The sequence below is a fragment of the Oryctolagus cuniculus genome, chromosome 11 (genome assembly GCF_964237555.1).
Source record: "Oryctolagus cuniculus chromosome 11, mOryCun1.1, whole genome shotgun sequence".
NCBI classification, from domain to species: Eukaryota; Metazoa; Chordata; class Mammalia; order Lagomorpha; family Leporidae; genus Oryctolagus; species Oryctolagus cuniculus.
In genome coordinates this window covers 22,400,057-22,424,124 of record NC_091442.1, presented here as the reverse complement: position 1 = coordinate 22,424,124, position 24,068 = coordinate 22,400,057, and the positions used below count along the sequence as shown (strand labels likewise).

The 24,068-nt window shown below is 45.8% G+C and overlaps 1 protein-coding gene across 3 annotated transcripts in view; it reads left to right on the top strand.

The window, feature by feature from the left end:
• PHF20 (PHD finger protein 20) overlaps positions 1-24,068 on the top strand; it is a 141,983-nt gene that overhangs the window by 17,995 nt on the left and 99,920 nt on the right. Inside the window, exons 1-2 of one of the 3 annotated variants that reach the window (XM_070051317.1) lie at positions 9,751-9,813; positions 10,695-10,809. In XM_070051317.1, coding sequence (XP_069907418.1) covers positions 10,727-10,809 — 83 coding nt within the window. In that variant the 5' untranslated portion in view covers positions 9,751-9,813; positions 10,695-10,726. Of the gene's footprint in view, positions 1-9,750; positions 9,814-10,694; positions 10,810-24,068 lie in introns of those variants that run through there. The other 2 variants (XM_008255971.4, NM_001171336.1) reach the window with 2 other exon arrangements.

Genomic DNA, 24,068 nt, shown 5'->3' with positions numbered 1-24,068 from the left:
GGGTAGTGGTTAAGAATATGAATTCAGGGAGCTGGTGCTGTGGCTCAGTGGATTAAGCCACTACCTACAGCACCAGCCTCCCATAGTGGTGCTGGTTGCTCCACTACCAGCATGCTTGGGAAAGAAGTAGAAGATGGCTCAAGCACTTGGGCCCCTGATACCCATGTGGGAGACCTGTATGGAGTTTCAAGCTCCTAACTTCAGCCTAGGTCAGCCCCAGCTGTTGTGATCATTTGGGGAGTAATCCTGCAGATAGAAGACATCTCTCTTCCTCTCTAACTCTGCCTTTCAAACAAATTAAAAAAAAAGGAATCTGAACTCAGAACCACTGAGTTCATATACTGTTGCTTGCTCAGCTCCCTATTATATGGGTGTAATAGAGTATCCTTAACTTTCCTTTATTCCTCATCTTTTTTTTTTTTTTTTTTTTTTTGACAGGCAGAGTTAGACAGTGAGAGAGAGAGAGAGAGACAGAGAGAGACAGAGACAGAGGTCTTCCTTTTTCTGTTGGTTCACCCCCAAAAGTGGCCGCTACGGCTGGTGCGTTGTGGCCGGCCCGCTGCGCTGATCCGAAGCCAGGAGCCAGGTGCCTTCCCCTGGTCTCCCATAGGTTGCATGGCCCAAGGACCTGCGCCATCCTCCACTGCCTTCCCGGGCCACAGCAGAGAGCAGTCCTGGAAGAGGGGCAACCGGGACAGAATCCGGCGCCCTGACGGGACTAGAACCCGGGGTGCCGGCGCTGCAGGCGGAGGATTAGCCTAGTGAGCCACGGCGCCGGCCTATTCCTCATCTTTAGATTGAGATTACTAATACCATTTACTTCTGATTGTTGTAAGGATTAAATGAGTTAATATATGTAGGTTTACTCATTACTTATTTGAAAGGCATTTGACAGAGAGGGACAGAGGGAGACCTGCCATCCCCTGGTTCACCCTCTGTATGCACTCAAAAGCTGGGACTGGGCCAGGCCAAAGCCAGGAGCCAGGAGCTTCATTTGGGTCTCCCATGTGGGTGGTAGGGGTCCAAATGCTTGGGACATCTTCCTCTGCTTTCTCCAGGCCATTAGCAGGGAGCTGGATCAGAAGTGGAGCATCTGGGACTTGAACCAGTGCCCATATAGGATGCTGGTGTCTCAGGTGGCTTCACCCGCTATGCCACAACACTGATCCTTGTTTAAGGGTATTTTGTATCTATTCTGTTTTGGAAAGTGAATTCAGATTCTCATAATTCCAGTAGCTTTTAATATCCTCTTTCATTTATTAGGGATCTATCGAATTTATAGTGTATTATACTGAGTTTTATTTAAATATTTTTTGTTCTTAAATGTGTGAACAGTATCTAATTTATCCATGGTCACCTGTAAAGAATTATTGTTTCTTTTCTCAAATTCACAAATGATTTACTTTTATTCTGGGCTGTGTTCGTCAGATTGCAGTGACTGTGAGTCCATGATTATATGCAGTTTTATAGCTTGTTCCTTACTCCCAGATTGAGGTCTAAAAAGATGGCTACGGTCAGGGCCTCAGGGAGTGTTCCTAGTTCTTTTCCTTACTAAAAAATTAAATATTTCTGCTTGTTATAGAATGATGCAACAATTCTGACACAACATTTGAAAAGCATCCAATTACTTTCTCTTTGTGTATTCAAATTATGTTTATATCTACAGATGTGAATGTAAACATAGCAATACTTTGGTAGAGGAAAGAGGGGAGGGCCTTTGGGAGGTAGTTTGACTGCTTCTGGAAAATCCTATTAACTTTTTTTTTTTTTAAAGATTTATTTATTTATTTGAAAGAGTTACACAGAGAGAGGAGAGGCAGAGAGAGAGAGAGGGAGAGAGAGAGAGAGGTGTCTTCCATCTGCTGGTTCACTCCCCAATTGGCCGTAAGGGCCAGAGCTGTGCTGATCTGAAGCCAGGAGCCAGGAGCTTCCTCCAGGTCTCCCACATGGGTGCAGGGGCCCAAGGACATGGGCCATCTTCTACTGCTTTCCCAGACCATAGCAGAGAGCTGGATCGGAAGTGGAGCAGCCGGTTTTTGAACCGGTGCCCATATGGGATGCTAGTGCTTCAGGCCAGGGCTTTAACCCACTGAGCCACAGCGACGGCCTCATCCTATTAACTTTTTTTTTTTTTTTTTTTTTTTTTTTTTTTTTATAGATAGAGTTAGACAGTGAGAGAGAGACAGAAGACAGAGAGAAGGGTCTTCCTTCTGTTGATTCATCCCCCAAATGGCCGCCATGGCCGGAGCTACGCAGGTCTGAAGCCAGGAGCCAGGTGCCTCTTCCTGGTCTTCCACGCGGATGTAGATGCCCAAGCACTTGGGCCATCCTCCACTGCCTTCCCGGGCCACAGCAGAGAGCTGAACTGGAAGAGGAGCAGCTGGGTCTAGAACGCAGTGGCCATATGGGATGCTGGTGCCGCAGGCAGAGGATTAAACAAGTGAGCCACTGCACCAGCCCCTTATTAACTTTTAATTAGAGGGATTTCTCCTGCCTTTCATTTCTGTATGTTGGGCAGATTATATTTACATTACTTTACACTGTACATTTTCTGTGTTAGAAGATTACATCATTGGGGCCCAGCGCTCTACCTCTCAAATAAATAAAATCTTTAAAAAAAGAAAAAAAGAATAAAATTCTTGTATTAGAGAATTTGCAGGAGCGTGCAGGTCTTTGGCCTAGCAGTTAAGACACTGGTTGGGTCTCCCACATGCCATATCAGAGCACTTGAGTTTAAGTCCCAGCTCTTGTTGCTGATTTCAGCTTACTGCTAATGCATACTCTTGACAGTTCAGGTGATTGGGTCTGTGCCACCCATGTGGAAAGTCTAACTTGAATTCCTGCCTTCTAGTTCTGGTCTGGCCTAGCCCCAGCTGTTGTGGGTATTTGGGGAGTGAGCCAGTAGATGGGAGCTCTCTGTTTTCTCTTTGGCTTTCTGTTTGTGTGCCTCTGTCTCTCAAATAATAATAAAAACTACAGAGGTGGGTGTTTGGCCACCAGTTACAGGCTGTGGGCCAGTATCAGAGTGCCTGGGCTGGCTCTGGCTTCTGTTTCCAGCTTTTTGCTACTGTGGAAGTAAATAAGTAAAAATCTTTAAAATAAAGATTTATTTATTTACTTGGAAGACAGAGTTACAGAGAGCCAGAGGTGGAGACAGACATCTTCCATCTGTTGGTTCACTCCCCAAATGGCCTAAATGACTGGAGCTGGGCTGATCTGAAGCCAGGAGCCAGGAGCTTCCTCTGGGTCTCCCCTGTGGGTGCAGGGCCCCAAGGCTTTGGGCCAACTTCTGCTGTTTTCCCAGGCATGTCAGCCTGGATTGGAAGAGGATTGGAGAGCTGGATTGGAAGTGGAGCAGCTGGGACTCTGACCTCCACCCTTATGGGATGCCAGCACTGCTGGCAGGGGCTTTATCTGCTTTGCCACAGCTCTGGCCTCAAACATTGTTTTTTTGATTTGCATTTCCATTAATTGAAGGTGAGGTTATGTGGATATAATATCACATGCTTATTAGGCCTTTATATCCACCCTCTGCCAGTTCATATACTTTGTCTATTTTTACTTATTTTCTTAATTAATTAATTAGAGGAGGTGTGGGGGAGAGGGAGCCACAGAGTTCCCATTGATGATTCATTCCCCAAGTACTGGCCACAGCCTGGACTGGGCCTGCTGGAACTGGGAACTCAGTCCGTTACTGGAGGTGCCTGCTCAGAGGTTCTTGTTTCCGTGCAAGAAAAAATTCATAGTGAGAGAGAGAGCAGTGAGCCTGCCAGCCAGATTTAATGAGGAGAAGCACACCTGACAAACCAGGTGAGCTACTCAGGAAAGAACGGAGAGCCCAGCCTTATTCAGACAGGAGTTACGGGTCTGGGCCTCTGTCCTCACCCCCTACCTTAGATAGTGTTGATCAGAGGGTTTTGTGGATGTAGAGTTCCTGAAATTCCTCCCAGAACTTTTAAGGGTGTGGGGTGGGGAAGATTCCGGAAGCTGCCCCAGGAGAATTGGGACCCACTGATTTGTAATTACTGGTCAGCCACACAGAAGAGCCACCTAACAAGGCTTTCTGACAAGGCCAAGACTTTTTATGTGTAAATGCTGGTCTGCTCTCAAGGCTTCTAGATTTTGTCTCTCATTCAACCACACAGAATTTCCTGTTTTCCTCAAAAAAAAAAAAAAAAAAAAAAAAAGTCCTTACTTTTTTTGGCCTCTTATACACAGATAGGCTAATGCCTACCTAACAAATCCAGGTCTCCCTGGTGGGAACAGAAATCCAAAGGAGCTTCCCTGCTGCCTCCCAGAGCCTGCGTCAGTAGAGGCTGGGGGCAGGAGCGGGCACTCCAGCGTGGGATGCAGGCGTTTTCACTGGAAGTTTGGCTGCTGGGCTCAGTGCCGGCCTTTGCTTTGCCTATTTTAAAGTGACAGGTTGGACTTTCTGTCCTTGTTTGTATGCAGTCTTTGTTAATAAAGGAAGTTAGCTCTTTGTCCTTATGGGTTGAGGTTCGTCTTGAGTTTGTTTTTGTGAAAGTGATCTTTGAACTATGCTCCACTGCATACATTTAAAGCTTTCATTATCACTGATGCAGGGAGTATTGCTGACTGTATTTAAGGAAATAAACTGGGCTAGCTGTCTCCTGTGTGGCAGTGAGTTTCCATAGAAGGGACATTTGAATGTAAAGGAGCCTTGCCACAGTCTTTAAAATGGAATCCCAAATGAATATAGATTGCATCTGACTGTTTTCTCTTAGTCTCTTTCTCCTGTGTCCACCCGAAACCATGTTATGTTCTTATTCTGGAAGTTGGAGATTTTTGGAAGGAAAAGTTAAGGTCTTAAAGGATGGATACATTTAAAGCTTCAGAATCTTAGCCCTCTTGTATCTTCAGAAAAATTATTTGTGTTTAAAACTAAATGTAAGGGCCGGCGCCGCGGCTCAATAGGCTAATCCTCCACCTGTGGCGCTGGCACCCTGGGTTCTAGTACCGGTTGGGTGCTCCTCTTCCTGTCCAGCTCTCTGCTGTGGCTCGGGAGTGCAGTGGAGGATGGCCCAGATCCTTGGGCCCTGCACCTGCATGGGAGACCAGGAGAAGCACCTGTCTCCTGGCTTCAGATCAGCACAGTGCGCCAGCTGCAGTGTGCTGGCCGCAGTGGCCATTGAGGGGTGAACCAACGGCAAAAGGAAGACCTTTCTCTCTGTCTCTCTCACTGTCCACTCTGTCAAAAAAAAGAAAAGAAAAGGAAAAAAAAAAAACACCTAAATGTAAGGAGTGGGCATTGTGGCTTAGCAGATAAAGCTGTCACCTGCAATGCCAAACTCCCATGTTGGCTCCCGTTTGAGTTCTTGCTTCCCTGGTTCTGATCCAGCTCCTTACTAATGGCCTGGGAAGAGCAACAGAAGATGGCACAAGTGTTTGGGCCCCTGTCACCCACATGATGAAGCTCCTGGTTCCTGGTTTTGGCCTGGCTCAGCCCTGGCCTTTGCAGCCATCTGGGGAATGAACCAGTGGATGGAAGACCTCTCTCTCTCTCTCTCTTGCTCTTTCAAATGGATAAATGAATTTTTAAAGAAAAAAACCAAAAACGTAAGAAGTAAAAATGTACTTGTGTGTTTGTATATGTGTATAAGTTTGTGCATATATATATATATAATTACAGCTTCTGGATTGAACTCTTCTGATGTGATCCCTTCAGTTGATTTCCCCAGTATCCCTCCCCCCTTGCCCTTGGTTAGAGCTCATTCATTCTCAGTATTTGTGATTGTCTTGCTAGGTGTGGTGGAATGGGACTGAGTTGGATTCCTCGTTTCCAGCTTAGTGCCTCACTGGTAGTGTTCATTAATGGCTATTGGATAGATTAATGTGAGATTTAAATTCTGCCCCCTCAGAGGGCTAGAAGCATTGGGGATGGGATGAAAATGCCCTTACTTAGCCTTGCTCTGTGTGACATCAGAGTGAAACTTCTAAATGGTTACAATGAAACAGTTTTTATTGTTCTTCAACACAAATGTTTATTTTTTCATGTACTTGAAAGAGAGACAGTGATATGTGTTGCAGGTGTCCCAAGTAGTGATTTAACTCACTGTACCACAAAGCACAGGGCTCCACTAGAGCAGTTTTAGTTCATGATTAAGAACTGTGACAGTTCAGCCTCCAGAGGAACTGGTTTTTTTGAGTCATTGGGAATAATTTGCTCATCCTCATTCATTGACTACTGCCTGTTCCCTCATGTCTGTATTGTAATGGAAGGCCTCCTGAGGTGCCTGGGGTGGAAAAGGATTTCTGCAGTGGAAGGAATTAATCCACAAATTAGGCAGACGTGGACTTTTCTAGGACCACTCAGTCACACTTGAACTTTAGTCAAGTTACTCTAATTTCTTCATTTGTGGCAATATATTTACGAATAGCTACTTGCTTTGTGCCAGCCTAGGATGCTTTACATGGATTATCTCATTTAGTCTTCACACCCCTGTTTGGAGATTGGTCCCCATTTTACAGAGAGGAAAGAAATTCAGAGGGGTTCAGGAATCACACACCTTCAGATAATATAGGGTGGTACTGGGGTTTCAAGGCCACACCCTTAACCCCCTACATGAGGCCATTTTCTTCTGTAAGTGGTGCTGTTGCCCTGCACGGAGCCTGGCAGGTAATAGCAGTGCAGTGAGTGCTCAGGTTACGCGGCCTTCCCTTGGGCCATAACCTTTTTGTGTAATCTGGGTGGGCAGGCTAATAATCAGAATAGTTCTTGGTGTACTTGCCCTCAGATGAAAGGTAGATGTCTGAGGTAGTATTTTAGGCAAGCCAAAATAAAGACTTTTTCCACTTACTGGATTACATTTTTTTTTTTTTTTTTTTTTTTTTGACAGGCAGAGTGGACAGTGAGAGAGAGAGACAGAGAGAAAGGTCTTCCTTTTTTTGCCCTTGGTTCACCCTCCAATGGCCGCTGCGGCCGGTGCGCTGTGTCCGGCGCACCACGCTGATCCGATGGCAGGAGCCAGGTACTTCTCCTGGTCTCCCATGGGGTGCAGGGCCCAAGGACTTGGGCCATCTTCCACTGCACTCCCTGGCCACAGCAGAGAGCTGGCCTGGAAGAGGAGCAACCGGGACAGAATCCGGCCGCAAGGTGGAGGATTAGCCTAGTGAGCTGCGGCGCCGGCCTGGATTACATTTGTGAGTCATATTTGGTATCTCATTTTCTTTCTTTCTTTTTTTTTTTTTTTAAGATTTTATTTATTTATTTGAGAGTTAGAGTTACAGACAGTGAGAGGGAGAGACAGAGAGAAAGGTCTTCTGTCCATTGGTTCACTCCCCAAATGGCTGCAACGGCTGGAGCTGCACCGATCCGAAGCCAGGAGCCAGGAGCTTCCTCCCTGTCTCCCACATGGGTGCCAGGCGTCCAAGCACCTGGGCCTCTTCCACTCCTTTCTCAGGCCATAGCAGAGAGCTGGATTGGAAGTGGAGCAGCTGGGACTAGAACTGGCGCCGGCCCCTGGTGTCTCATTTTCAAGGAGAGTGTTTGGTGAAGCCAGTAAAACCTCTGACATTCCCTTTCTGAGAGTTCGTATCGTGGAAACACTGCTGATGACAGCGCTTCTCCGTTTGTTAGGTTTCAGTTTCCTTAATTACAACTGTCACCCATTGTGGGGAGCAACTCGGACTAGACTAAGTTACTTGAATTAAGACTTATTCTATGCATCTGCTCTCCCACAGTATGGCGCTGGGAGAGGAGTAAACAGCTTCTACACAGCTGCCTCCAGTTCAACCAATAAACAGCAGGACCTGCTCCTGATTGGAGGAGAGCAGCGTACTCGGTGTGTGGGTAGCAGAGTTGGGATTGGTGGAAGAGGACTATAAAGGAGGAGAGAGACAACATGCACCAGGAACATCTAAGGGGAACATCCAGATAACATCTGAGCAGCCCCCAAGAGAGCCGGCCGGCGGTGTGCCGCTCCCCCGCGGAAGTGGGGAAAGTGGAAGGACGGTAGCCCACCCGGGAAGAACCAGCAGCAAACCCGGGAAGGGCCGAGCAGACAAAAGAACAGCGCAGGGTCCTGTGTCGTTCCTCCGGGAAGAGGGGGAGCGACAACCCATCCCTGCTTCAGTCTGACTTGCTGGGAGTGTTTCTCAGTATCAGACCTTCCCGATGGTTGTTTAGTGAATCTTTCACATTACGATATTTTTTTTTCTGGAGAATTTCTGGTGTGAAAAACTATAACTATAGGAAACTATTTAAGTGGAAAGAAACAATCACCTTTAAACATGTTTTTTCTTCCAGTCATTTTTAGAAATACACATGAAGTCTTTTTAAGTAATTAATTAGAGGAAGAGACAAAGCAAGCTCCCATCTGCCAGTTCATTTCCCAAATACCTGCAACATTTGAGACTGCGTGAGAGCTGGCAGTGCTATACAGGTCTCTCAAGCGAGTGGCAGGAATCCAGTTACTTGAGCCATCACCGTTGCCTACCAGAGAATGTACTGGCACAAAGCTGGAGTCAGGAATTGACCCCAGCTACTCTGAAGTGGAATGTGGATGTCTTAACCACAAGGCTAAGTACATATAAGTTTCAGTGTAGTTCAAGGGGTGTAGTTATTTAAAAAGATGTGTTTATTTGAAAGAATTACAGAGGGAGGGAGAGATCTTCTATCTACTGGTTCACTCCCCAAATGAGCAAAACAGTCAAGCTGAAACCAAGAGTCAGGAGCTTCATGCCGGTCTCCCATGTAAGTGTTAGGGGCCCAAGTGCTGCTGCCCCTTTCCAAGGTACAGTAAGCAGGATGCTGGATTGGAAATGAAGCAGCCAGTACTTGAACTGAGGCTGACACGGGATGCCAGTGTCACAGAAGACGGCTTAACCTGCTGTATACAGTGCTGGCCCCAAGAGGTGCAATTTTGCATCCTGCCTTTTCACACAATATTTTGCTGGCAGAGTTCTTCCTAAAGTGTGACGTTCCACATGAGATATCAGGACCCCACTTCTGTAAATTTTTTTATGTTCGTTCATTGCAAAAAATTGTCCACATCTCCATCAGAACCACAAGGCCATCTGATTGCATTTGGGACTTCTTAGGTTTACCTGAGTGACCCCAGGACCTGTTCTTTTCTGGCAGTCATTTTTTCATAAGTGGCCTAATCCAATACATTTTCCCCCCTTTATGATTTATTTACTTGTTTCTTTGAAAAGCACAGTGTCAGAGAGAAATAGAGACAGAGAGAGAGTGCTAGAGTGTGCTTCTGTTCTCTGGTTCACTCCCCAAATGGCTGCAACAATTAGGGCTGGGCCAGGCTGAAGCCAAGAGTCATGAACTCCATCCAGGTCTCCCACGTGAGTGGCAGGGGCCCAGGTTCTTGGGCCATTATGTGCTGTTTCCCAGGCGCATTAATAGGGAGCTGGGTCAGAAGTAGAACACTCTGATATGGGATGCCAGCTTTGCAAATGGCAGCTTAATCTATCTGCTGCATCCCAATGCTGGACTCCATAATGTAGTTTTTTTTTTTTTTTAAAGATTTATTTACTTATTTGAAAGGCAGAGGTACAGAGAGAGAAGGACAGAAAGAGAGGGAGGGAGGGAGGGAGGGGGAGAGAGAGATAAGGAGAAAGAGAGGAAGAAAATCTTCCATCTGCAGGTTCACTCTCCAAATGTCTGCAACAGCTGGGGCTGGGCCTGGAACAAACTGGGAGCCAAGAACTTCCTTTGGGTCTCCCATGTGGATGCAGTCTGAAGGACTTGGGCCATCTTCTGTTACTTTCCCAGGCACATTAGCAGGGAGCTGGATTGGAAGTGGTGCAGTCGGTACTGGAACCGCCGCCTATGGGATGCAGGTACTGACCACAGCACCAGCCCCATTATTTAGTTTTGATCAAACATGGCCACCAGTCTCATTACCTGAAGGCTCAATAAAGAGAACAAATGTGGAGAGCACAAATATACAACACAGGATTGATGATTTTGAGATCCAAATGGTGACTACAGATTCAAAAGCAATTGGGGCAATCAGAAGATAAAATATGAAATATTGTTCTATGATAATAAAATTGAAATGCTCGTTGAAGTGGACAGTTTGCTAGGAAAATGGTAGACATTGTCAAACTGGACTCAAGAAGAAACAGAAAATAGAAATAGAACAAAGAAAATATAAATAGGCTTTTCTTGTTCTACCTTCCAAATGTGGGGTCAGGTATCAGTGTCTCAGCTTTTTTTGCTTCTTTTGTAGCAGTTAGATTTCATAGCATTTATAGTTTGCAGTTATTTCATTTATTCATTTATTGGCTGAATTTTTGTCTTCCTCTAATAGACTGAAGGTTTTGGAAGACAGGAACTATGAGTCTATTTTGTTCTCGACTGTTTCCCTATAAAATCTGAGTACCTGTGTGTGGAATGCAGCAGCACCTGATAGCTTTTGACCATGAGAGAGATCGTTTTTTGAAGTTCTGAGGAGTGCTTCCTGTAGGAATCCTTGGAAAGCAGTGTTGAGGGAGAGGTCCAGTCCCAGTGACTGTAGGATGCTGCACATGGAAGAGGAGGACTCAGTGGATAGCACTCCCATGGTAGAATGAGGACAGGCGTGGAAGAGGGTGCTGGCAGGGTTTCATGGACCTTTGTGGTTTGAATAATGCCTGCTTGCTTTTTATGTGTAGGGAGTGATGCTACACTCTGGGCAGACTGTGCCTAAGTTTCATAAATATTTAATTGGCTTTTTCAGGAGAATAAAGGCAGCCCCGTTGATGACTGAAAATGACAAAGCATCCACCTAACAGACGAGGAATCAGCTTTGAAGTGGGAGCCCAGTTGGAAGCCCGGGACCGTTTAAAAAACTGGTATTTTTAACATTTTCCTGTTAACTAAAGGCCTTCAGTAAAGGATTTTTGTCAGCACTGACAAAGAGTGGTAGCGTAGGCTTCTCTGTGGTGTTTTCCTGCTCTCTGACTCTCAGGTGAGGGAGGGAGATTTGTCTAGATCTGTGGGGATGTCCTTCACCTTTCGTGCAGGGTCTCCGTGTCAGGGGGGGTCCATCCTGTGACCCCTGTTCATGCTTGTTTACCCTGTGCTTCTGAAGGAGTTCGGGAGAAGGAAGCACAACCAGCTACTGGGAAAGGAAGGGTTAACAGTGGCAGCTCTCTTGCTGTTGGCTGCCCTCTGAAGAAGAAAGGAGAGAAAGAACAGGGATGGAGAAATGAAGATGAGGGGTTGGGTCCAGACAGCTCAGGTGTTGTGAACAACCCCTCTTGTTTTCTGGGTGTGGTGTTGTGTGGTTGACACATCTCAGAAGCGTACTTTCATAACGATGAAATTCACAGGCTGAAAGGTTGCTGTCCCACTGTGTCACGGACTTGTGACCTCTGACATTGGTTTTGTCTACAAATGCATTATGTTTTGGTAATATTGATCTCATGGGACTAGTCTGGGTATCAAATGGAGTATGTGGGGAAGGGTCTTAGAAACTGTAAAATGATCATTGGGGGTTGAGGACATCCTATAATTTGGTCATTTGTTAGGGTTCAAGGTGAGGAGACGGGTTTCAGACCTTGTTCCTTTTTGAATTTTGTAAGGAAGAATTTAGCTCTTTTGGGTTTATATTAAATAGATTGAACAGTTTCTGGAGTATAGAAAGAGAGAGGCAGGATCAGAAAATTGTCTCTACTGTCAGAACTAAGACACTTTGGAGATGGTTTTTAGGCTGTTGTATTATCTATAATCTTTTTTTTCAGTATTTTTTTTTCATTTAGTTACATGTTTTTCTATTGGAGAGTCAGACACACACACATACACACACACACATACACAGAGAGAGAGAGAGAGAGAGAGAGAGAGAGAGAGATGGACAGAACTCTATCCCTGGTTTACTTCCCAAATACCTGCAGTGGCTGAGGCTGGGGCTGGGCCATGCCAAACCCAGGAACTGGGAACTCAATTTCTCATGGATGGCCGGAAGCCAACCACTTAAGCCATCACCTGGTTCTCCTAGGATATGCATCAGAAGGAAGCTGGATTTGGGAACAGAGCTGAGACTCAAACTCAGGCATCCTGACATAGGATGTAGGCATCACAAGCAGCGTCTTAATAGTTAGGTCAAACGCCTGTCCCAGTTTTAGTTTTTTTTTTTTTTTTTTTTTTTGACAGGCAGAGTGGACAGTAAGAGAGAGAGACAGAGAGAAAGGTCTTCCTTTGCCGTTGGTTCACCCTCCAATGGCCGCCGCGGTTGGCGCGCTGCGGCCGGCGCACCGCGCTGATCCGATGGCAGGAGCCAGGAGCCAGGTGCTTTTCCTGGTCTCCCATGGGGTGCAGGGCCCAAGCACCTGGGCCATCCTCCACTGCACTCCCTGGCCACAGCAGAGGGCTGGCCTGGAAGAGGGGCAACCGGGACAGAATCCGGAGCCCCTACCGGGACTAGAACCCGGTGTGCCGGCGCCGCTAGGTGGAGGATTAGCCTAGTGAGCCGCGGCGCCGGCCAGTTTTAGTATTTTTTAAGACAACTTTTGATACTAGAGAATCAAGGGGAAAAAGTGAAAATGCAAAAAGTAAAATACAAAAATTGTAAAGTGCAGCTAGTCCTAGCAAATATTAACATTTTAAATTTCATTTCTGTTTTCTTAAAAATTTGAGTGGCAGGGGCCAGTGTTGTGGTGTGGTGGGTAAAGCTGCCATCTGCAACGCCAGCATCCCATGTGGGTATCCATTTGCGTACCAGCCTCTCTGTTTCCCATGCAGTGTCCTGCCAATATGCCTGGGAGTCACAGGATGAAAACCCAAGTCCCTGGGTTACTGCCACCCATGTGCAGACCCAGTTCCTTGTTCCTGGTTTAGGCCTGACGTAACCCTGCCGTTGGGGGCATTTGGGGGAGTGAACCAGCAAATGGAAGATCTTGTTGTCTTTTTTGCATTTTTTTTTCTTTTTTAAGATTTATTTATTTGTTTGAAAGAATAACAGAGAGAAGGAGATGAAGAGATCTTTTATCCATTGGTTCCCCAAATGGCCGTAATAGATAGGGCTGGGCCAGGCTGAAGGCAGGAGTCAGGTGCTTCCTCCAGGTCTCCCATGTAAGTGCAGGGTCCCTAGGACTTGGGCTATGTTTTGCTGCTTTCCCAGGTATGTTAGCAAGGAGTTGGATTAGAAGTGGAGCCACTGGGTTTCAAACTGGCACCCAAATGGGATGCTAGCATGGCAGGCAGCAACTTAACCTACTGTGCCACAGCACCGGGCCAAGAATGTGTTTTATAGCTTCTTTTTCAAACCAGGATCCAGTCAAGGTTCACACATTACATTTTTTTTTATATGTCTCTTTAGTTGCTTTTATTCCATGATAATCCTCTTTCTACATCCCACCCCCCATGGCATTATTCGTTTATTTTATTTAAAAGTTCTGAGCAGTTGTTTTATAGAATGCTCCACATTTTGGGTTTTCTCATTGTTTTCCATGTTGCATTTAACTTGTTTATGTTTGTATTAGTTGGGCATCCTAATTTTGTAAAGGAAAAAGGTTTATTTAACACAGAGTTTCGCCACATCAGGCAGTCCTTTGGTTTAGGCTGTGGTGAGGCTGTTGAATCACAATGGTGGAGTGCGTGCAGAGGAAGGATCACAGGTAAGCCAGAAGGCAGAAGCCTGGTGGGCCCGAACTCAGACTTTCCTAACAGCCTTCTGAGAACTACCTCCTGAGGGCCTGCCTCTAAGGGCACCCTCTGGACCTTTGGGGGATGCCCAAACTAATCCAAACCATAGTTATTATGTTCTCTTATATTTCTTGTAAATTGGAAGCGAAGTCTGTCAGATTAAGCGTTTTTTGGTAGACTGTGTCGTTGGTAATGCCAGGTGTTTCATATTGCATCACATTAAGAGTCACATAGCTGGGTCATCCCAGAGTTCTGTGTTTCACTTGGCTAAGGTAATGACTGCCATTCTCACTACTAAACAGGGCTGTTTTTCCCAGTGCAGGTAGTGTGGGGTACCTTGGTCAATGCCGGTATCATATTATCTCATGCTGAGTTTGGTATCCATTGATAATCCTTCTCTGAATCGGTTATTACAATGGAGGTGAAAAAATGGTGATTTTTTTACTTTGGTCTTTGTATGTTTTATTAGATGATGTTCTCTTGTAAGAAGACCTTTCTATTGTAAGGATTGCTAAGATTATTTAGTGTGGTATTGTGTCAATTCCATTCATTATTCTTTTTGGCCCTAACGTTGTTCCAAGTTTGGCTAGTGGGAGCCCCTTTAAACTGGTTCCTTTGTCCATGGGACACACTTCTGTTAGTCCTTGAGCACTTTATTGTTTTCTGGCACTACTAGATGATGCAGGCTTGTCTTCCACTTTTTTTGTGCCTGACCCTGGATTCAACCACTTCCCCGAAGAGGCTTGGTTCCTTTTATTGGAAAGTGATACAGTTGGCCCTTTATATCTGCAGGTTCTGCATTGTGGGTTCGACCAACTATGGATTGAAAATATTTGGAATAAAACATTGCATCACAGTGGGTGTTTGTCACAGTGGCTAAGCGGTCACTTGGGAGGGAAAGCCTGGGTTTTCGTTCTAGCTCTGCTTGCGATTATGCGCACCCTGGGAGGAGGCAGGTGACTCCTCACGTGGTTGAGTCCCTGCCATCCATGGGGGAGACCTGGATTAAGTTCCTGGCTCAAGCCCATTCCTGGATGTTGTGGTCATTTGGGGAATGAACTAGTTGATGGGAGCTATCTTGCCAGTCTTTTTTAAAAAAAGATTTATTTATTTGAGAAGCAGTGTTACAAACAGAAAGGGAGAGAGAGCTCTTCCATACACTAGTTTACTCCCCACATGGCTGCAGTGGCTGGAGCTGGGCCAATCCAAAGCCAGGAGCCAGAAGTGGGAGCTTCTTCCAGGTCTCCCACACAGGTGCAGGGGTCCAAGCACTTGGACTTTTTTCTGCTTTCCCAGGCACATTAGCAGGGAGTTGGATCAGAAGTGGAGCAGCTGAGACTTGGATCAGCAGCGCTCATATGGAATGCTTGTGCCAGTGCTGCAGGTGGAGGCTTGTACTACTACACCACCGTGCCGGCCCCATCTTCTCAGTCTTAATCATAATCATATGTCTGTCTCACTGCCTCTCAAATAAATAAATAAATAAATAACAATTAAAAAAAAAGTGAAACTAATGAATTCCTTTTGTCAGTTATAGTTCAATAAAATAGGGAAAATATAAATCTTAAAATGTTAAATGTAAATTGGAAATGTCAAAATGAACTCAGTTTTTCAAAAAATATATTTCTTAGTTGTATCCACTGATGATAAGTTTGTGACATAAATTAAATAGAATCCCAAAGTAAATGAGATCCATTCTGATACTCTTACAGTTTAATTTTATTTCTGTATTTTAAATTATTTTTAATATACATACAGTATATCCACTGTTTCTGGGTGCATAGTAGCTTCTTTACCACCAACAGTGTCCAGAACAGTTTCAGCACCCTGAAGATCCCCTCATGCTATGCCTTTGATGGCCTATAATGATTTAATTTGACTGTTCTTGACTTGTTTGTCTGTCTTCCCCCACTAGAATGGAAAGCTCATGAAGGCTAGTGTACTAGATGGGATTTCCAGCACGTAAAACCAGAGAGTGATTAGAGAAACTCCTGCAGGGGAAGTGGAGAGGGGTCTGGAAGAGGCTGGGAGAGCTGTCAGCATGGAAAGAGAGCAAATAGGAAAGTCATAGACTGCAGCACAGTTCTAAATGTAAAAAGAGAACGTTACAGCAGTTTCAAGATCTTGACTTTTTTACAAAAAGATTTATTTTGTTTATTTGAAAGGCAGAGTTGCAGAGAGAGGTAGAGACACTCAGAGAGGTCTTCCATTCACTGTTTCATTCCCCAAATGGCTGCAATGGCCAGAGCTGCGCTGATCCAAAGCCAGAGGCCAGGAACTTATTCCAGGTCTCCTTTGTGGGTGCAGGGGCCTAAAGACTTGGGCCATCTTCTACTGCTTTCCCAGGCACATTTATTTGCAGGGAGCTGGATCATAAGTGGAGCAGCCAAGACTCGAATTGGTGCCCACATGGGATGCTGGGGCTGCAGGCCAGGGCTTTAACCTGCTGTGCCACAGTGCTGGCTCATTAATTAACTTTTTAAAGGTTTATTTATTTATGAGAGAGAGAGAGAGAGAGAGAGAGAGAGAGAGAGAGAAGGAAGAGGATGGGGAGAGAGAGAGAGATCTTCTCTATGCTGGTTCACTCCCCAAGTGGCCACAGTGGCCAGGGTTGGACTAGGCCAGCACCAGGAGCCTGGACCTCCATCCTAGTTCTCCTGTGGGTGGCAGGGACCTAAGTACTTGCCATCATCTGCTGCCTCCCAGGATGAGTTAGCAGGAAGTTGGATAGGAAGCAGAGTTAGACTCAATCCTAAACATTCTGATATGGAGTACAGGTGTTCTAAGCAGTGACTATACCTGTTGCGGTACCATGGCCACCCCAGCTTTATTTTCTATTCTGGAATTAAACTATAATTTATTCCACAAAATAAAGTAAGTGATCTGAACCAAGGAAAGGAGGTTGGTTTTATAGATACCAAAGGGGCTAAAGGAAGCAAAAACACAAATAAAAAATTGGTCATTTCAAAGTTACTTTCCTTGTAAGGTGGAGACAGGAAGATAGAGCCTAGAAAAATAACTGATTAGATGTGTTAACCATTTATGTGCAAAGATTAAGGCAGAGGGAACTTCGTTATCATACCATTTGAAATTAGAAAATTATTTGGAAAATTTCCACTATTATCTCTTTAATTCTGATTTCTAGGAAAGCCAAATAAACAGATTAGCTTTTGTGTGAGTGACTCCATTTTGATTTTTAGGCTGGTCTGCTTGTTGGGGCTAGAGCAGTGTTGATGAGGACCCCCAAGTTATGGTGTGGACATTAAGAGCCTCAGCTGTGTTTAGTACAAGTGCTTTCACCTGTGCTAGGGAATGTGGCTGGAGCAGGAAGGGAAAGCAATAGTACACTCTCAGATGTGTGTGTAGGCAACCTCAAGAGAGAGAATTGCCTCTATCTGTCTAGGCTAGAGTTGTCCTTTTTATAGGATAAAGGGTGGGACCACAGTGCCAACAAGGTGTCGTGGTGCCTGATGTAAAGTGGGGCTTAACTTAATGGTGAAGAGTGAGCAGGGAAGGTGATGGGATTAGGGCGGCAGGCCTGGCTTGAGTGTTGGCAGTCTTTAACTACTTTTTCCTCTCTGACTCCTTCCCTAGCCTAGATCAGCAGGAATTTAGTTAAAAACTGTGGCCTCTGTAATTGTTGCTTAAATAGGGAAGTTTTGGAAAAGCAAGTGGGGAGTCCACAAGCCCCGTTGCCATCAGAGGAGTCTCATTCTGAAAAGGCTCTTGCCTTATTATTTTTGCACACTCATTTTTAGGAGTGAGGAGTGAACTCATTACTAAGGACGTGTGGCAGAGGATCTGCAGCAGTGCACTGGGATCAGTTACTAGCTTCTCTGTGAGGATGTGAGAGGTGCATTTTCTTTCCCTTTTTTAAGATTTAATTTGTTTAAAAGATAGAGTGAGAGAGAGAGTGCAAGGGCATGCATTCCCAACTGCTGGTTCACTTCCCTAAAGGGCCGCAACAGCTAGGACCTGGCTAGGCCCGAAGCTAGGAGCCTGGAACTCCCATCTGGGTGTCTTGGATGGGTGGCAGGAATTCAAGTACTTGGGCCATCTACCTCTCAGGTGCCTTAGGGAGCTGGATGGAAACAGAGCAGCTGGCTCTCAAACTGGCATTGTCACAAGTGGAGGTGCCAGCCTAGATGGGTATGTTTTCTTTGTCTTCTCTCTTTCTTGATTCAAAATACACACATGTGTGTACACACACACACCTTCCATCTGTTGTTTTACTCCCCAGTGGCCACAATAACTGGAACGGGGCCGGCTGAAGCCAGAAACTCTGAGTTTCCCATGTGGGGGCAGGGGCCTCAACACTTGGGCCATCTTTTGCTGCTTTCCTAGGTGCGTAAGTGGGGAAATGGATTGGAAGTGGAGCATCTGGGACTTGAACTGGCAGCCATATGGGATGCTAGCACAGCTCTGGCCCTGACAGGCACATTTTCAAAGCCAGCCACAGGTGAGCTGTTTTGTTCATTGGTGTCTCAGTGCCTCAATACTTCACCAGGCAAGTAATAAGTACTCAGTGCAGTATTTGTATACTGAGTTTCAAAAGATTGTAGGACAACATTTTCCTAAGCTATTCTCACTGCTTACGTTTTAGGTCTGAGAAAATATTTTTATTTTTAATATTGCTGACTGTGTGGTTTATTGAACGTAACTCTGGGTGAGGTGCTTCAAATGCAGCTTATCCCTTAAATATTCCCAACAAGCTTTGAGTTGTTTATTGTTTGAATTTTATAATTTTATAAACGCAGAGGTAAAAGTCCAGTGTCCCATATTCAGAACTGATGGATTTTAGAGCTGGGATTTGAACCTGTGTTGATTTGACTTCAAAAGCCAGCCATGTCTCCTTGGTGATTCCTTTCCTAGCTGGTATTATTTTTGTTGCTCTCCCATGTTTCCTATATTTATGGCTAGTTGCAAAAAAGGAAAAGGGGCTATGGCATTTTTCAAAACCCATGTGATGGAAGTGTATGGAGATGTAAATGTGGCCCAGAGTAGGTACCTGGATTATTGCTTCATGTATATAATAGGCCTCTGTGTTTGATTTATTTTGTCTCTTATTTCTTACACAGATGCCTGGTTTTTCTTTATATACAGGGCATATTGTACTCCTGGTAAACAGCAATAGTCATGATAACAGAGATTTGCTGTGTTAGGCACAATGCTGATCGTTTTAATTGCTTTACATGGCTTTTTTTTAAAAAGATTTATTTTATTTATTTGAAAGACAAAGTTACAGAGTGAGGCAGAGACAGAGAGAGGTCTTCATCTGCTGGTTCACTTCCTTTTTTTTTTTTTTTTTTTTTTTTGACAGGCAGAGTGGACAGTGAGAGAGAGAGAGAGACAGAAAAGTCTTCCTTTTGCCATTGGTTCACCCTCCAGTGGCTGCTGTGGCTGACCGGCGCACCATGCTGATCCAGAGGCAGGAGCCAGGTGCCTCTCCTGGTCTCCCATGCGGGTACAGGGCCCAAGGACTTGGGCCATCTTCTACTGCACTCCCAGGCCACAGCAGAGAGCTGGCCTGGAGGAGGAGCAACCGGGACAGAATCCAGCGCCCCGACCGGGACTAGAACCCGGTGTGCTGGCGCCGCAGGCGGAGGATTAGCCTATTGAGCTGTGGTGCCGGCTGGTTCACTTCCTAGATGGCCCCATCAGCCAGAGCTACACTGATCCGAAGCCAGGAGCCAGGAGCTTCTTCCACGTCTCCCATGTGAGTGCAGGGGCCCAAAGACTTGGGTCATCTTCTGCTTTCCCAGACCATAGCAGAGAGCTGGATTGGAAGAAGAGCAGCCTGGACTAGAACCAGCGCCCATACGAGATGCTGGTGCTTCAGGCCAGGGCTTTAATGCTGTGCCACAGCACTGGTCCCCCCGCCCCTTTTTTTTTAAAAGATTTATTTATTTTATTTGAAAGAGTTACAGAAAGGCAGAGAGAGAGAGAGAGAGAGAAAGAGAGAGAAAAGTATTCCATCTGCTGGTTCATTCGCTAGATGGCCGCAGTGGCCAGAGCTGGGCTGATTTCCGAAACCAGGAGCCAGGAGCTTTTTCTGGGTCACCCTCTCGGGTGCAAGGGCCCAAGGGCTTGGACGATCTTCTGCTGCTTTCCCAGACCATAGCAGAGAGCTGGATCAAAAATGGAGCAGCTGGGACTTGAATTGGCACGCAAATGGGATGCCTGCATTGCAGGTGGCGCTTTAAATCTCCCATAGCAGAGCCCATTTGGAACTGAGACTCAGAGGTAACTAATTTGCCCAGGGTCACAAATTAATCAGTGGTGAATCTGAGCTCACCTAGTTCTATGAGACAACAGTGTCCTGTGTACCTTACTAGAACTTGAAAATCATCCAAGCCAGCTTTTTGCAATTATTAGCTCTCAATGACATCATAGAATCAGGCTTTTAATTTTTTGAGAGAAGGGAGTTTATAACATGTAGGTTTAAATTTTCCATGGAGATCATTAGTTTCAGTGTGATTTTTTTGCATGTCTTCTCACCAAGCAAGCTGTGGAGTATTTGTTAAGAATCTATGTTCTTGGGGCTGGCGCTGAGGCGCAGGTTAAAGCCCTGGCCTGAAGTGCCAGCATCCCATATGGGCGCTGGTTTGAGTCCCGGCTGCTCCTCTTCCCATCCAGCTCTCTGCTATGGCCTGGGAAAGCAGTGGAGGATGGCGCAAGTGCTTGGGCCCCTGCACCCATGTGGAAGACCTGGAAGAAGCTCCTGGCTCCTGGCTTCAGATCGGTGTAGCTCTGGCCAATGTGGCCATCTGGGTAGTGAACCATCGGATGGAAGACCTCTCTCTCTGTCTCTACCTCTCTCTCTAACTCTGTCTTTCAAATAAATAAAATAAACCTTACAAAAAAAATAATAAAAAAAAGAAACCATGTTCTGAGGTGGGAATTTGGCATGACTGTTAAGCTTGGGACACCTGCATTCCATGAGAGTGCCTAGGTTTGAATCCCTGCTTCTCTTCCCGTTCCAGCTTCCTGCTTATGTGCACCCTGGGAGGCAGTAGGTGATGGCTCAAGTACTTGGGTCTTTGCCATCTTTGTGAGAGTCCTTGATTGAGTTTTTAGCTGGTATTTTCAGCCTGGCTCAGCTCTGGCTGTTGTGAGCATCCAGGCAGAGAACCAGCAAGTGGGAGACACCTGTCTCTTTCTGCTTTTCAAATAAACAAAATAAATGAATAAAAATGACAAAAAAAAAAAAAAAAAAAGAATCTGTATTACAAACAATGCTGGAGAGAACTTTCCACAGGTCCATTTCCTTGTCTTTAGAGGGGTAATCCTCCCTCTGTTCACTTCAGGGTTGTGATGAATTAACATGTGAGAGGCTGCAGTTTCTCGGGGCAGTGACGTTGGTGGATAGAATGAAAGCAGCTCGCTCTGCTGTCTTCCGCCTCCTTCCTGTCTGTCAGGAGAGCACCATCTGTCCCAGGCAGTGGGCTGGCCTTCCCTGTTCTTGCTCTGAACATCGGGAAAAGGCTTCTTCTGTCTCTTACTTCCCTGACTCTTTGGCACGTTTCCCCTACTGTGTTTCCATTTAAATGGACCATCGTGTTTTTTGTTCTTTTTTGTACAAAAGATTTAAAAATCTGCATTTCATAATGTCCTTAGAGTCTTTCCTATTTCTGAGAGGCAGGGAGACAGAGTGAGCTCCTCTGTACTGTTTTTTCTCTGTATGACTACAAAGGCTGGGGCTGAGCTGGGGCTGGGCCAGGAGCTGGAAACTCAATCCAGGTCTCTCATGTGGGTGGCAGGGACTTAATTGCTTGCGCCACCACCACTGCCTTCTAGGATCTATATTGGCAGAAAGCTAGAATTGGTAGCTGGGGCTGGGAATCTAATACAGGTGAAATCTGAAAAGAGCCCCTAAAATCTACACTAAAATGTGGCCCTTTAGAGTTCCCCAGAAGTGCTATCTGGGGTGCCACATGTGCTACCAGAATTTGGGGTGCCATACGATTTCACCACCGGCTTATTACTAAATCCCCAATATTAATAAGCCCAAGAGGGTTCTTGCCTAATATTTAGAGAAGAATTCTAAATACTGGCACAGATAAACAAGGCAGCATGGTACATTTTAAGCTTTTATTTAGTGAGAAAGATGCATAGGAGAGTGAGAGCTTTATTTAAGAGAAAGATGTCAATAGGGGTTCATACCAAGCACCAGGAACCAGCCACGTGGATGAGCATCTAGGTCAGGAAGCCTAGAGCACATGGCTCGAAGGCCATGCACCTTGGAGGCCTGTCCTGGCAAGAGGCCAGGGAAGAAGAGCGGGCGGGGCTTTTAACCCACTTCCAAAGGGGAGTGGTTAATTAACCTGATTGGCTGGTGGGCACCCAGGTGTGGCCAGGTAGGGGCATGAGGTCACACAGGGGCGTGGCGAAGGTGTGGTCTTCCAGTTTGCAAATCTAATCAACTTTAGCCTGTATGCCTGCCTACTTCACAGGCACTCCAATGATTTGTAACTGGCATCTTAACTACTAGGTCAAAGGCCTACTTTTAGTCTTTCTTTTTTCAACTTTTCTTTTTTTTAACCTTCCACACACACATATATTGAACGTCTTCTGTGAGTCAGGCATTATTACACTAATGGACTGTGGAAGGAAGAAAAATCACACAGATCCTTCTAGAAGTTTGGAGATGAGTGGGGTATTTGTCTTTGGCCAGAGATTGTTAACCATATATTCTCATGCTTTTATCTTTGCTACTGTCTCACATTTACTGAGTGATATACTCTGTGCCATGTAAAAATCTAATTGTGTGTTTAATCCTCACAGCAGTATGAAATGGATACTTTTATTGTTGGGATTTTATATATGAGGCAGCCCAGGCACAGGGTAGTTAAGTAAGTGGACAAAGTTACACAGATAGAAACCGTTAGCTGTCACAAAACACACCGAACACCAGAGTAAGAGAAAGGGTTTATTGGGGAAAACCAGCAGACTGGAGGGAAGGGGCAAAGAGGGAAAAGGGAGATGGAGACTGTAAGAGAGAGAGACAGAGAGGAGAGAGAAGAGAGAGAGGGGAGTGAGAGAAGAGAGAAGGCTAGAGAGGGTAAGCAGGAGAGAAGAGAGAAGCCAAGAGAGAGTGCAGAAGAAAAGAGCCAAGAGAGAGGAGCCAAGAGAGAAGAGCCAAGAGAGGAGAGTGAGCAGGAGGGAAAAAAGGAGACAGGAGCCAAGAGAGCTACCTGTTCAGGAACAGGTCCTTTTAAAACTTTGCCCGAGGGCGGGCTTTGCCACTGGCTGCCACTTCTGGTGCTCTGGTCTCAGCCCCACCATGGATCTAACGGATGCTGACAGGAGTCTCCTAATGGGGCTTCTGGGTCCATCTGATCTACTGTGCCTCTTCTTAGGCTTATTTCCCTTCAGCAGCCAGTGGTAGGTCCTGGTTTTTTATTGGTATTTATTTATTTATTTTTAAAAGATTTATTTATTTAAAAGACTGAGTTAGAGGCAGGAGGAGAGAGAGAGAGAAAGAGATATCTTCCACCTGCTGGTTCATTCCCTGAATGGCTAGTATGGCTAGGGCTGGGCCAGGCCAAAGCCAAGAGTCTGGAATTCCATCCAGGTCTCCTGCGTACTTCATTAACAGGGAACTTGATTGGAAGTGCAGCAGCCGGACTTGAACTGGGCCTCATATTGGATTCCTCTGTTATAGGCAGTGGCTTAACTTGCTGCATCACAGCACTGTCCCCTGAATTTTTATTTTTTTAAAATAGTTATTTATTTGTTTATTTATATATATGAAAGGCAGAGTGATAGAGAGAGATCTTCCATCCACTGAGTTCATTCCCCAAATGCCCGTAATGGCCCAGACTGGGCCAGGCTGAAGTCATGTGCCTGGAACTCCATCCTGGTCTCGCACGTGAGTGGCAGGGACCCACACAATTATCTGCCGCTTCCCAGAAGGTGCATTAACAGGGTTTATTAAAAAATTCATTGGCCAGGCCGGCGCCGTGGCTCAATAGGCTAATCCTCCGCCTAGCGGCGCCGGCACACCGGGTTCTAGTCCCGGTCGGGGCGCCGGATTCTGTCCCGGTTGCCCCTCTTCCAGGCCAGCCCTCTGCTGTGGCCAGGGAGTGCAGTGGAGGATGGCCCAGGTGCTTGGGCCCTGCACCCCATGGGAGACCAGGAAAAGCACCTGGCTCCTGGCTCCTGCCATCGGATCAGCGCGCTGCGCCGGCTGCAGCGCGCCGGCCGCGGCGGCCATTGGAGGGTGAACCAACGGCAAAGGAAGACCTTTCTCTCTGTCTCTCTCTCTCACTGTCCACTCTGCCTGTCAAAAAAAAAAAAAAAAAAAAAAATTCATTGGCCTCATGGCAGATAGCATCGCATGGCAAACAAGCACAGAGGGAAATGGCTATGTGCAGAAGAGCTGTCGTATTTTTGATATTAATTTTGATGGCAGTTTACAGATATTAGACATTGAATTAAGAAGTGAAATATATAGCAGGGTGCA